General features: G+C 39.1%; 1 protein-coding gene across 1 annotated transcript in view; it reads left to right on the top strand.

Annotated features, from left to right (window-relative positions):
- Nucleotides 1-2,108: 2,108 nt before the first annotated feature.
- Nucleotides 2,109-13,898, top strand: part of SCFD2 (sec1 family domain containing 2) — a 179,999-nt gene continuing 168,209 nt past the window's right edge. The window contains exons 1-2 of the mRNA XM_044417834.1: nucleotides 2,109-3,236; nucleotides 7,252-7,420. Coding sequence (XP_044273769.1) covers nucleotides 2,387-3,236; nucleotides 7,252-7,420 — 1,019 coding nt within the window. The 5' untranslated portion in view covers nucleotides 2,109-2,386. The remainder of the gene's footprint in view (nucleotides 3,237-7,251; nucleotides 7,421-13,898) is intronic.

Here is a 13,898-nt window from a genome sequence, read left to right as displayed (position 1 = left end):
TTCTTTGGAGCTTGATTCATTTACTAGTATGATTTGAGGTAATGGTTCTGCAAGAACTTCAAATTGTTTTCTTGTGGCACTGTAGTCTGGATTATGCAATTTTCTGATGTGGAAGATTAATCTGAAGAGCTGGCAGAACTGTATAAGATTATATATAAACCTGGAAGGCTTTTATGGTTCTTAATGATGAGACTGAAAGAGGCCCCACTATCATCACTGGCACATTTGGTGGGAAAATGGAAGCAAGCCTTCATACCTGCTGCTCCTAGGCTTTGGAGCTCTCTGCCAAGAAAGGCCAAATTAGCTCCATCTATTCTCTTTCCATCTACAACAAAAGACATTCTTAGTCAGACAGGGTTTTGGCTTCTAAGCTGACATACTGCTGAAGTAGGTTTTAACCTGGTTGCTGTTATTTCCTTCTTGTTGATGTGCTTTGATGGAAGTGTTTTCACTGGAATTGTATTAAAAATAATCCATGTGATAAATAATTTCCATTGGTTTATCAACTTGGTTGTTTTGTCATTTTATTGTTAGATGCCTTGAACAATAATTTAATGGAAAGGCAAGATATAATTTATTTATTTATTTATTTAGGAGACTTCTATGCCGCCCCATTCGCCAAAGTCTCGGGGCGGCTCACAACCATAAATAAACTTCAAAATAGAATAATATAAATTAACAATATAAATTAAGTCACCCTGGCCAAAGAATAAAATGAATAAATAATATTAACAATTAAAATAACATTTGAATAAAAAGGTCTTTGCCTGGCACCAAAAAACAAATAAGTAAATAAATATAATTGGTCCTTTCAAATTCTAAGTTGATAAATATTTTGCTAAATCCTATGGTTTGTGCCCTCACAAGGCAGAAGACATGTATGGAGGCTTTTGTGTATCCACTGCCCTGCCATGCTGAAGCCAGCAGGACAATATGAATGGAAGAAGTGATCTTTGCCACCCTGCCCTCTGATCACTAGATTTTTTGCTAGACAGACTTTCCCCCACATCTAACAATGGTATTTCAGAGGAGGAGGAAAGGAGGCTGCAAGAGACTCAGGATACCTCATATACTGGCCTCTTTAGTCTCCTCTCCTCCTACAAGGTAGATTTTCCCACCTTGGATAGCAGTTGACCTGGTTCTTTCTGCACCTGTTTGATTCCCACTTCTAAGATTGGAGGACTGTTTCATCCCTAGTATCCTACAGCCCTAAGCCTATGTCTAGGAAGCACAGGATTGTGCAAGAGTACCACAGTGCAATCCTATGTATGTCTACTTAGAAATATGAGAGAATGTAAAGGTACTTCCTCATTAGTGATTGGAGATTTGCCATCCCATGTTGTAAAGGTTTACACACATATATGTTCACTGATAGTCAACTTGCTTCAGCTCTTTTAAGAGAAACAAGTAACACCACAATAGACAAAAAACCCATCTCTCTTGTGATTTATCAGATAACCTTTTTGGGGTTCAAAGGTAAACCTGCACATTTAATTCCTCCAAAATCAAGACATCCAACTCTTATCATATTCAAGAATAAAAAATAAATTCGTTTAACATGTATTAAGGGTGCAATCTTATACATATTTAGGTAGAAAAAAACCTTTTGTAGGACTTTTGTCTAAATATGCCTAAGATTGCACCCTAACACTGATACAGGGGTAATTGTGTTTCCAGATGTATTCAGCATTCAGTTGTGATTAATATTACCTTACCCCAATCAATCCTATTTTGTCTTTCACAGTGTTGAGCCTGGTAACATTTTATGAGCGCATTATAAATTTAGAAAAATTAGATTGAGGACACAGCAGAAGTGCCAATAATGGGAAAACACCAATATAAAATAGAAACTTAAGGCATTAAGTGGAAATGCAGCACGTTGCTTATGGCAATAACGAAACGCCCATTATACATCGCTGAAGCTCATTTTCGCCTACTGGCTGTACCTCCGTCATCAAGCAAGACATGCCGTTTTGCAAACTAGCTGCAAACGCTACGTGGTCGCGAACTGCAGAAGCCTGTTTCCGCCGTATCGAGTAGCCAATCAGCGCTGGGCGCAGAGAAAAAACGTCATATGAATGGGTCGGCTCTGCGAATAGGCATGTAGGAGTGTAGCGGCTGATGGTGTTGTCAACGTCTCTCGTAGCTGTTTCTTCCTGCATGTTTTTAACCGGTTGAAGTTGCTTTTTGTGGACTCGCATTTACGTGTAGCCTGCTTCCCCTGGCCCCGGATTGTACCAGGGTTTCCCTGCGGCGCAAAGCAGAGGGTTTCGTTCTCCTTCCCACTTCTTGCTTCACTCACTCCCCTTGTGACCTTTCCCTTGAAGGCAGCGTGAACGCCACTCATCAAGAGGTGCAAGGAATCGTCATCTATTCTCCACTCACAATGTCTGCAACCTCCTCCTTTCCTGCAGTCCCAACTGGGGTCTCGTCCTTTTGCCAGCAAGCTTGGGAACAAGTGTTTGCAAAGGTGAAGCGAGCTGTCGTGTTCATGGACCCAGCTTGTGCTGAGAGCCTTCACTGGGGCTGTGGAGGAGTGGAGAGGATGCTACAGGCTGGGGCTCTCAATGTGAAAGAGTTTTCCAGCTTTGAATCTGGTGGGGCTAAACAGCCCAAGGCAGTCTTTGTGGTGAGCAGCTTGCTGAAAGGCAGGACAGTGGACATCATTCGTGACATTGTGAGTCTCAGCCACTTCCAGTATTGTGTGGTTTTCACAGCAGTCAGTCATGCAGTGCACTTGCAGGCCCACAATGCCACAAGCAGTACTGAGGTTGAAGGCAGTAGCCAGGTGGTCTTTGAACAGTTTGAAGAGAAACTCTGCCAGTGGATGGGTAATATGAACTATACTGCAGAGGTGCAACACGCCACTTTGTTTCTGGCACCTATTTCACCTCACCTCTTTGTAACACCAGCTTTTTCCTTGCTTTTCCCCCTGATGGCTCAGGATTTGATGCAGATCAATAAGACTAGACCAGAGAAGAAAAAGCTTGCTAACCTGACTGATATTGACTTCTCATCCCTGTCTTTAGAGTTGCAGCTTGGAATCAGGTCACTAGTATCTAATTTCAACAGCTTATTTGAGTACCTCAGTGTGCGGGAGGAATGTTTTGCTGTTGGGCCACTTAGCAGGATCATTGCAGGGGATCTGGCAAATTACTCCCAGGCCAAGAGCAGAAGGAAAACAGCACAAAACAGAGCTTCTGTCATCTTTGTAGACAGGACATTAGATCTGGCAGGTAAGGATCTTGATGTTTGGGGGTTAATAATTTACTAATGTTAAAATTATTTTGATCTGGTACAGAAATACTAGTTTTAATATGCATCTGCTGACATCAACAAACAGCTCCTAAGGACTCTCTAGACAGAACCACTTTTAAAACCATGCTTAAAACAGTGGTGCTGGGAGGAGTTTAGAGAACAATATTCAGAGGGCTAACCCCTAGTGTCTGGTTGAAGTATTGCAAGAAAGAGAATTGGCTAGATACCTTATATTCTATCATCTTCCTCAAAGAAACTTTAGTCACTTCTGTATTATAAGACCTGGAACAGGGAAATAAGTTGGGCTATTGATACCATAATGATTGCTCTTAAATGTCTTCCATTGCTATTGCATTTGCATAAAACACGTTCAGCTTTTTTGAGTGATACAGAGCTTGCTTTAAACAGGTCCAGTAGATCAGCTTGTGGAAGTTTTTGAGCATCTATCTCTAACTTTGCAGAAATCATGGGATCCAAATTGGGGTGGATATGAACAAATTCATCTGCAAAATCTAATGCAAACTGGACACTTTTCTGATTGTGCAGTAGGAGAATGTTTGCAAATTACTTGGAAGGTTGAAAGCTACTACCTGTTCTTTGCATCTTTGACCTTCCTGGCTGATGAACAAGTTTGAACTTATAGCTCTGGATAACTTTTCCAAGTACTAAATTAACTATTCATGAGACAAGATCTTAGAGTGTGCAGTAATTTGTCAGTTGTAGGCCATTGTAGAGGACACTGGTTATTTAGATCCAATGTTGGTTTTGGCCTACCTTCAAGACACAAACTGCCTTGATCACTCTGATGAACAACATGCTGAAGAATCAGTGGGGGAAGAGTGACCTGGTTCTCTGTCTTCTCTCAGCAGTTTTCTATACCATTGACCATGGGTCACTTCTCTGGGATGGGACCTGAAGGCACAGTTTATTTCTGAAGGGATAGGCCCAGAAGCTGGTGCTGAAGGTCTTTTGTTTCCATTGTTACTCATTGGCCTTTATCTTGTACCACATGCCTTTTGACAGTTATGTAAAATCACAGGGAGAAGTCATTTGGAGGTTTGTGTTGAAATGTCATCACTATGTAGATAACTCACAGTTTGACCTCTCTTTTCTACAAACCAATCCAGGGATTGAAATAATTTAGACTAATTATTGTCTAATTAGTCAATAGTCTTTTGACTACAGTAGCAGAATTAGTCAATAGGATTGTCTATTGTGAGCATAATAGACTATTTGGAAAAAAAGGCACTACCATAGAATAGCTGCCATGGGAGGTATGTGCAAAGGATAAATACGTAGCTGCCAAAAGACTAAGTACAAGGTACTGTGGGGACTGATGCCCAACATACTAAGCATCTTCCTAGAACTCACATTTTTCAGCTCCAAAAGAAACATATTTCAGAGCAAAATGTATTCATTTTTAAAATTTGTTTTTAAAGAAGGAGGGGAAGGGAATCTTGATGGTAGCAAAGAAAAGTGTGTTGGACAGAGTGAAATATTAGTCTTGATGGAGTTTTGCAATGACTGAAATCAGACAAATTGAAATTTTTGATGCTTTTGATGCAGGCTTGTGATAAGTTTGGACGTGGTTATATCTCCCTAGTGATACAGTACTGTAAGCTTGGGGTCTCCCTGAACACTATCTATGGAGGCGCTGGTGGCATTGGTGGCAAAGAGTGCCTTTTATAGCTTAGGCAAGTTCATAACCTCTGGCCCTCCCTGAAAAAAGTTGAATTATCATAGGTACTGACGTTTTGGTTATATCCAGATTAGGTTATTGTAATTTACACTATCTGGGACTGCCTTTAAGACTGTTCAGAAACTTTAGCTGCTGCAGAATGCTACTAAATTGCTTGTGAGTATTTGAGAGCATATTGATCCAATTCTGTATCAATTACATTGGCTGCATATTCATTGCTGTGCACCACTGAGTATCTGGGGACCAGTTTTCTTAAAGGTTATTGCCACTCATATGAGTCTGTTTAGCTTTTAGATTGGCTTCAGAAGCCCTGTTCTTTGGCTGCAATTGGTGAATACTAAAGACAGAATCCTTTTAATGGTTTCTCTGTGACTTGTGTATTTTCCTGGGAAGCAAATTCCAATGGCCACATCAATTTTGAATATTAAAATAACCTTGAATACTGTTTTATTTCATTCCACATTGAAGGGATGTGCTATTTCTTGAATTATGCTACCAAACATGATTGACAGTAAGTGCAGTAAGGCATGTTTACTGAACAGCATTATTGGTTAGTTGATAAAAAAAGGTAGTTCTTGCATTTGAGAGTAGTTCTTGTTACACCTGTGGAATTTGCCCCATATCGATATGCATAGAATTCAGATATATGGGAAACTGCCCACAGCTGTATCCCCTTGAGCATCGATATGGTAGACTTGCTACTGTGCCTCAACGGATTCTATATCTCATTGCTTGGAAAAGCATACACAGATAGGAGAGGCAATCAGAACCATGGGAATTTACAAGAGTCTTATTATTTGTGTGGTATAACTCTTTACTTTGTACCCATATATTGGGGCACTTGCCCAGTTTATTTGCATAAGAAACCAGTGCTGAACAATACTTTGCATAGATACCAAGTGGATGGAGTCTGGCAATGGGAGTACCAGTACAGATTGCCATCCTGTCTGCATTGGTTAGATCAGGACGTCTCTTCTAAAACTGTTCTTTAGAAAAAGAGTTAACACACAAGTTTAGTACAAATGCTGATCTCCAAAGGGCAAGCAGCATGGCCTCTCCTTGGCACATGCATAAGCACCAAGGATTCCGACATAAAAATAACCACCCCACCACACAAGCAATCTATCCAGCACACCAAACTAAAATTCTTCTTGTACATAGGCACTTCAATGCCCATGGCTTACACAGTCCCTTTCATGTGAAAATATAGAGCCCACTCCTCACCTAAGGGCCTCACTTGGGTGTTCCTATACTTTCTGGAAAAATAAATGAAATGTAACCCTGTCTCTTCAGAAGCCAGGCCAAATATCTGACATTTTTGTGGAAGATGCCAATTAACTTAAATGGATTTTAATAAACTATGGGTTATTTGTGAGCTTGAGTGTGCTGTCTTTCCCCTGCTTATGATTTTTGAAACAACACAGACATTATGTTTAGGGATAAACAACTCAGAATTTTAATTAATGGTTTGTTGTTAAGTTAAAACTCTAGGTTGTTTCTCTCTCAACAACCTGTTATACTAACTTTATACTTTACGGTAACAGCATTGATTTTTTTTTAAATGAACTAGAAAGAAAACAGAAATGGTGAACAGGCAATTAGCAGTACGCCCACTTCTGCACAGCCATCCCATGTTCTGTATTGTTTAACTCAGGAATTGGCATTTCATGGGAACTAAGGGAACTCTGAAATTGTTGATTTGTAGCTCCAAAGTTACTATTTGGCTGCAGTTGGGTGGATGCCTGCCCATAGTTCTGGACTTGCTCAAGCGCTCCTTGTGAATGAAGATGCATAATTTGCTTAAATCATGTTCAGATAAGTTGGTAGGCCTTTGTGATTGCAGTTGCTTTGTCAACAAACTGCTGACATGATTTAGCCAGCATCCCAGTTAGTGTCATAATACAGTTTCCATTTAAGAGACCCAAGAGTAATGATCTAGCTTACTTTTTCCCATTTCACATGAAGGGTGTGAATTGTACTCATTTATTGCAGACTTTTTTTTTCCAATAAGAATTTTTTTTTGGTTTTTATATTATTATGGAGCTGGGATTTTTTAAATCTATTTTTCTGTAAACTAGCTTCCAAAATTCACTTTCTGTGTAATTTTCACATTAACATTGAGTAGATGTTATTAAGCAGCTGTACTATGCCGGAGTAATTTCATGAGTCCTTACGGTGCCACAAGACTTGTTATTTTTATTTAATATTGTTATCTGATACTTTTTCTGCTCTGTATTTTATTTCTTCTCAGAAAGTCCTAAAATTTTGCCATTTGGCTGGATTTATTTTTCCAGGAGCAGTTGCCCATCATGGTGATAACCTGGCAGAGAAGATTCTCTCAGTGCTTCCCAAACTTCAAGGTCATACAAATGACGTGAAGATCAATATGGTGGAACTAACAAACCTGCAGACTAAAGATGCAAATTGCAACATCATAGCACCAGGCTGCTTAGCACAACCAAAGTAAGTCTTGGTGTATGAGTACACTGGCTTGTCTATTCCCTGATAGTATGGATTAAGACACATTTATTTATAATGTTTTTATATCCTCTAAGCTTTCTGGGCCATGATTTTGCACTGGCTACTCACTTTTGCACATACCTTCCTTTCATATGCAAAAGTATTTATTTAATTTTTATGCTGCTCAATAGCCAAAGTCATTGTGGTATCCTAGTTACTAGTGTCTGCAGTTGTGGGGGGATTTCCTCTTGCTTATTGACTCACAACCAAGTTTCATATCACTTTCCTCTGTTATTTATACGGAAATGAAGTACAAGAAGTACTCAACACAATTCCAAATTAGTCATTTTTATTAAGTCATCTAATTAGCCAATTTGACTCCTTGGTAAATGTTGTTAACCAAGTTGTTATGGTAAATGTCTATATCCTTGCTTGTTAATCAATCTGCTATTCTGAAGATTGGGGTACCAATAGGAGGAATGTTGTTTGTGATAGCGACACAGTAGAATTGTTCACATAACACAAAGGAATTGAAGGGACTTCTCACCTGGTGAGGGTGACTTGTTGGGGCAATTGACAAGCCACCTGGAACCCATGGGTGGTTTTAGGATTGCCCAGAGTTTGTGTCACAAAAAGCTATATATATACCTGTTGCACCCCAAATATTGAAAATGGCAGCTGCCACCCCAACAAGAAATCCCATAGGGAAATTCACTCATAACTTCTCCTTATATGCAAACTGGGCTGAATTGTGGGTTCTGGCTGGTTTGTTAATTGCTCCAGCCAGCCAAGTTTGGATGTCATAACAGCCCACACCTGATGAAGCTAATTAGGGAAATCAGCTCAGTCCATTATAAAATTCTTTTTCAACAAAGGAAATAGCTATGTGCTGGCTGCAATGTTTTCAGGGCAAAAATAATACCCCAAGTATTATATGGTGTCCATGTATGGCTAAATGCATTGAGTTGTTCAATTGAATGGATACATTCCTCGTTCCTGTGGAAAATCTTGGGACTGCCAGGGTGTCTCCCCTATTCAGTACTGTGCTTGGAGACAAAAAGGAAATAAAAGGGCAGCACAACATTAAGGTCTGCAATGCAGCTCTTTTACCCTGTCATTATTTGGCTTTGCATGGATGTTATTAAAAGCTGGTTGCATGCAAACAATGCACACACCCAACTGAGTAGACTTTTGAGAGCCTTAAGTTTATGCTGCAGTAAGGGAGCATGTCCTGTGCATGCTCAGACTGAAAAAATGCCCTGACTGTTCAAATATGCAGTCCTGTGCTTAGTTAGGCGGAAAAGATTAGTTTTCCAGTTTGAATTCCCCCTCCTGGCAGCATTCTATCTGGGGAACACTGGGAGTTGTGACTTTTTTTTCTGTCTATACATGTATACGATTGCACCTAAGGAACTTTTACAGATTAACTATTTGAAAACTAAAATCCTGGTGTTTGGGAAGAAATACCAAAGGAAGTTGGATGATGAATTGTAGAAGCAGCTGGAAATTAAGGAAATTTCCAGGTGTGACATTTAGATAAATTCTGAATACTGGTTTGTCATTTTGAAAGTTATTGCACTGGTGGCCAGTTTGACTAACTGATTAAGTGGCATGCTTGTTTGAGTTCTGTAAAACCAGATCACTGTCCCAGCATCTGTATGGGATCCCTGTGTAGTCTCATTCAAATACTGTCCATAGTGTCAGAATAGCAAGCATTTTTGTCTACAGTTTGGGTGGCTTCTAGATTCACTCCAAAGGCAATTGTTTGAATAGAATTAGCATGGTATTAATTCAGAGCTTTAGCTCAGCATACAGCTGTTTATTTTTTGCTGAAGATAATTTTACATGGGAAAACATAAGAACAGAATCATGGGCTACAAAAATGCATGAGATTATTCCTAAACTGGGTTTCTCAGTGGGCTATAGGATAATAAGGGGCTGTGGCTATCTAATTATGTCTTATTGATAATGGTGCTGTTAATACATTACAGCAGCTCACCAGTTTAAAAACTAACGGGTTGTCAGGGACGACTGGAAGAGTTTGGTTGCACTGCCTATGACATACCTGCTTTTTTTACTTTTCTCAGCAACTCATGAATAACTGCTGCTGGGTGTGATGCCTCAGCCTGGATTGCTGAATTGTTTAGAGGCTGAACAACCCAGTGATCAACCAAACTGTAATCCATGGGTTCAGCCTCTGGGTTCTTTAACCCTCACCTGTCCAGAAAGACAGGTCCATATGTCATGACTAATAATTCAAGTAGCTTTGGGAAAAAAAACACTGAGTATGCTGGAAGCAACGCATTTGCTCACTGGAGAACCTATGTGAACTGGGCTTTAGTATTATGTTTCAACCAGGTCATTAATCTGAAATAACTCACTAATTGTTTAGTTGCAGACCTTCTGTTAACATATATTTAAAGCTTAAGCTTGATAGATTTAAATTGATTTACAGGGTTGGCAATTAGCGCTCACATGGACATCATCAGTGATGTAATTCTTCATAAAATACTCATTGATAGCAATATAATTTCATTAGAATTATCTTCTTAAATAAAAGTCTGTCTGTGTGTGTGTGTGTAAAACAATCTCATGTGTTTAGAGGAAGCATAAAAATAGATTGGCATTCCATTTTTAAAAAATATTTTCTTCTAAGTATTTCTGATGTGTTGGGTAGTGGAGAAAAGAGGTCTCCTTACCCCAGACTGCTGTATCTAATGTATTCTAAAACAATTCTATATCTAGTCAAAACATCTGGATTTAGTTATGGGGTTGCCAAAAATGAATATTTATAGTTGGCATAGTGTTATAAAGCAGAGTGTTTCATTAAACCCAAAGAAATAATGATAATATTTCTTTTAAGCTATACACAAATGTATAAATGCTGCATACTTCTAAAGCTATTACACTTTGAAGGCAATTATCTGATTAAATTGAATCATTTCAACAATAGCTTAAAATTATTTTAATAAAATTAGGGCATCTTACAATTTCTCTTGCTGTCCATTTTCCCTCACAGCAACAACTCTTCAAGGTAGATTAGGCTAAGAGTTAGTGACTGACTCAAAGTCACCCAGGAGATTCTGGATTGCATAGGTCCTTAGTCCATTAAATGATTAAATAATGATAAAATATTATAAAACCAATCACTATAACAATGGAACATATGTAATTAGAATAAGCAGTGGTAGCTGGTAGTGCTAAAGGTCAGGAAACACCCAGGCAAATAAATGTGTCTTAAGTTGCAGTCAGAAACACTCCACTCTGAGAGCCCACCTGATCCCAATGGGAAAAATGATGGATGCCACAAGAGAGAAGTCCTTCTTGCACACCTTAAACAAATGAATGGCAGTAGGCCACAGTACAATAAGCATGACTTCCCCTTCAGAAGGCAGAAATTAGGGCAACCTGTATGTAGGAAGGTAATCTCTCAAGCTAATCTGGTTCTGAATTGTTTAGAGACTTACAGACTAGAAGTATCACCTTGGCCATGGCTTAGTAGCTGATTAGCAGCCAGTGTAGAATTTTCAGCAAAGGAATTATATGTACAGAGGAGGAAATGCCACTAAGTCATTTACAGTTGCATTCTGTACTAGCTGCCACTTCCAGACCTATCTCAAGGGCAACCTCACAATTAAGTAAATTACAATAGTCCAGTCTTGAGAATACAAGTGCACGAATCACTGTGGTCAGGGCTTCCTTGTCCACGAACGGTTGTAGCTGAAACAATGAAATAATATAGTGGTAGTAATGGTGACAATACATCTTACATCTGGTATCCATAGAGAACATATTTTTCTTAGATGTCAGGAAAATGGACAAAATGCAAATGCTTGATTCCAGAACACTGAACAAGGAAGATCAATCAGTGACTGTGTGTATTCTTATCCCATATATCCTACATTTGCCTTTCAAATCCTGCAATTTAAATGTGGTTCCTCTGTTCTGTAGGGAGTGAAAACCATTTAGATCTAATTCACCTGCTTGGATGCTCATATTCAGTCCCACTGATTTGTCAACTCATAATATATTGATAGCAACACTTTGCCAGTAATCAAATTAAACCTTCAAATAATCCAAGCTCACCATTTTCACATGACAAATGCAACCTGCTTTCCATTGACAGCACAGTTCATTGTGAATTAAATAGCCCTGAATGAACCATGGCATGTTGTCAGAACTCAGTCATAGTTTCCATCTGGTACCCATTCGAGCAGTACTCAAGCAAGATCAACTGTTTGAAGCATGAGAATGGGCTGCAACATTCAGCCTGAAAGATATTCCATTTGAAAGCTTTCACTGACTCTGCCACTCTTGGTTGAGCAAACTTCAGCATGTCAAAGTATTTCAATATGCTGCATATACTTTTATGATATGATTTGCATTTCCCACTTAACCAAAGAGTGTACAGAGCAAAATATGCCTTTTAAAATAGAAGCTTTGAAAGCACATGGAAAGAGATCAGTTTAAAAACAAACGACAACTGATATTGTAGGAAGATAAGCTGACAAAGATTTCCAGTAAAGAAGATTATATATCCTTAGGCATAATCTGTTTAGGGGTTTTATTATATCTAGCAGTATATTACTCTCAGAATAAATAAATGCATCTGGGGCAGGGAGCCACCTGAAGTGGGACAGTGTTTTGAATCACCAACAGCTAGCAACCCATACTTTGGAAAGTGGAGCCTGAGGTATGTGTTAAGATTGTGTGTGCAACTCACTTTGGGAATAGGGCTGAGGACAAGAATCCACATGGTCACCCATAATGAAGATGACATTCTCAGAGCCACACAGAAAAGTGGTATTTGGATCTTGGCAGCAAGTTCTGAGAACATCCAAAATCCACCCCCTTACATGTTGTAGTACTAATGTTTCTGATCCATCTAGTTTTAGTAACATGGAATCACACTCATACCCAGCCACCCCATTCACATAAAACACACACACACAGAGTGTCCCATCATTCACACAAAATGATGGTGCATATCCATGAAGCCTTGTTTTATCATTAGTAGTGTTTTCAAAACTCCTAAGGTCTTGGCCTTAGGATTCATCTGGAACTACTTTGTTTAGTTAGGAAATAAAGTGCTAAAGATATTGATAGATCTATTAGTACTCTATAGCTAATTTTCCCCCATTTCTCCTCCACCACCACCAGTAGCACCACTTCGTTAACCTAAATATTGCAACCCAGAAAGTAAAGCTGAAATTTTCAGCACATAGAAACAGAGCAAGTCAGAAGGGGTCTCCTGGGCCATCTAGTCTGACCCTCAGGTTCAGCCGGCTCCGCTCATGACATTCTTACCATATGCATGTCCAGCCTGTCCTTAAACACCCTCACTGATGGAGCTTCAGCCACCTCTCCTGGAAACCCACATGTCATAATGGAAACTTGCAATTTTCTTTATTTTGTGTGATTCTGCTCCTGTTAGTTATGGGTGTACCAAGTACTGAGCCTGTCCATTACAAGTCCAATGGAATATTCCAGTACACATTGCCCATATAGCTTCAATCCTCTCTTCACATTTATAAAGGAAATGTTGACAAATGTTAAACTATAATATTTTCAGAATGTCAGATGATAATATTTTGGACATTTGTGCAAAATAGTAATTTATTTGGAAGCTGTCAGTGCAGAAAGGATTCAGAAGAGGTTTCTGAAAATAGCTGCAGGTTTTGAATATAAATCCAACTGTGGATGCCTCAGGTGCAAACTACATCTCAAGCTTGAAGGCAAAGACTAGAAACTCCCTACTTAGGGGTGAAACTTCTCCTTTCTGCAGACTACTTCTCTTTCACTCATCTTGCACTCCCAGCTTGTCTAAGGACAGCCTACACCAATATTTTCTAACCTGGCATCTTCCAGATGTGTGGGACTACACCCCCCATCACCTTCTGCCCGCATAAGCCATAGAAATATATAGCTATGCTACAACATATTGAGTTGGGGAAGGCCCATGTATGCACATGTATGCACAGACACATCTTACGAAGCAGACAGGGAGGAATGGGATGGAGAAAGATTCTGCTGCTTCCTACTTTTTTGCCCCCAAGAAACAAAATGTAATTCATGTAACCTCTCATTTCCAATTTAGCTGGACTAAAAACAATGTATTATTCTTCCCTGCTCTACTTAGCCATGTCAGTGCTAATCCCTAACCAATACTAAGTAGAAGTTATGTTCAAGAAGCAGTTGGGGAATAGATGATAACAGTTGGGAGATAGACAGTCAAGGACTTCTTTTGAAAATTTATTGAGCTTAAACATACAAGAAAGTTAATTGTCAAAACAATGTAAAATAGTGATAGAGATATATGGTAATGGAACAGATGTAATTAAAGCAGAGAAAGAGAATTTAACATATTTTTTAAGGATTAATAGGATCATGTGTTCTAAAACTTGTAGGAATATATTAAATGTGATGTGTAAAGAAAGCTGTTATAAAATAATATTCAAGTGGTATTCACTGGTCAGGATGT

The sequence above is a fragment of the Varanus komodoensis genome, unplaced genomic scaffold (assembly GCF_004798865.1).
Source record: "Varanus komodoensis strain SLA01 unplaced genomic scaffold, ASM479886v1 scaffold9, whole genome shotgun sequence".
Lineage (NCBI taxonomy): Eukaryota > Metazoa > Chordata > Lepidosauria > Squamata > Varanidae > Varanus > Varanus komodoensis.
Note: the sequence above shows the minus strand (reverse complement) of the source record. Positions and strands in the feature narration are given on the sequence as shown.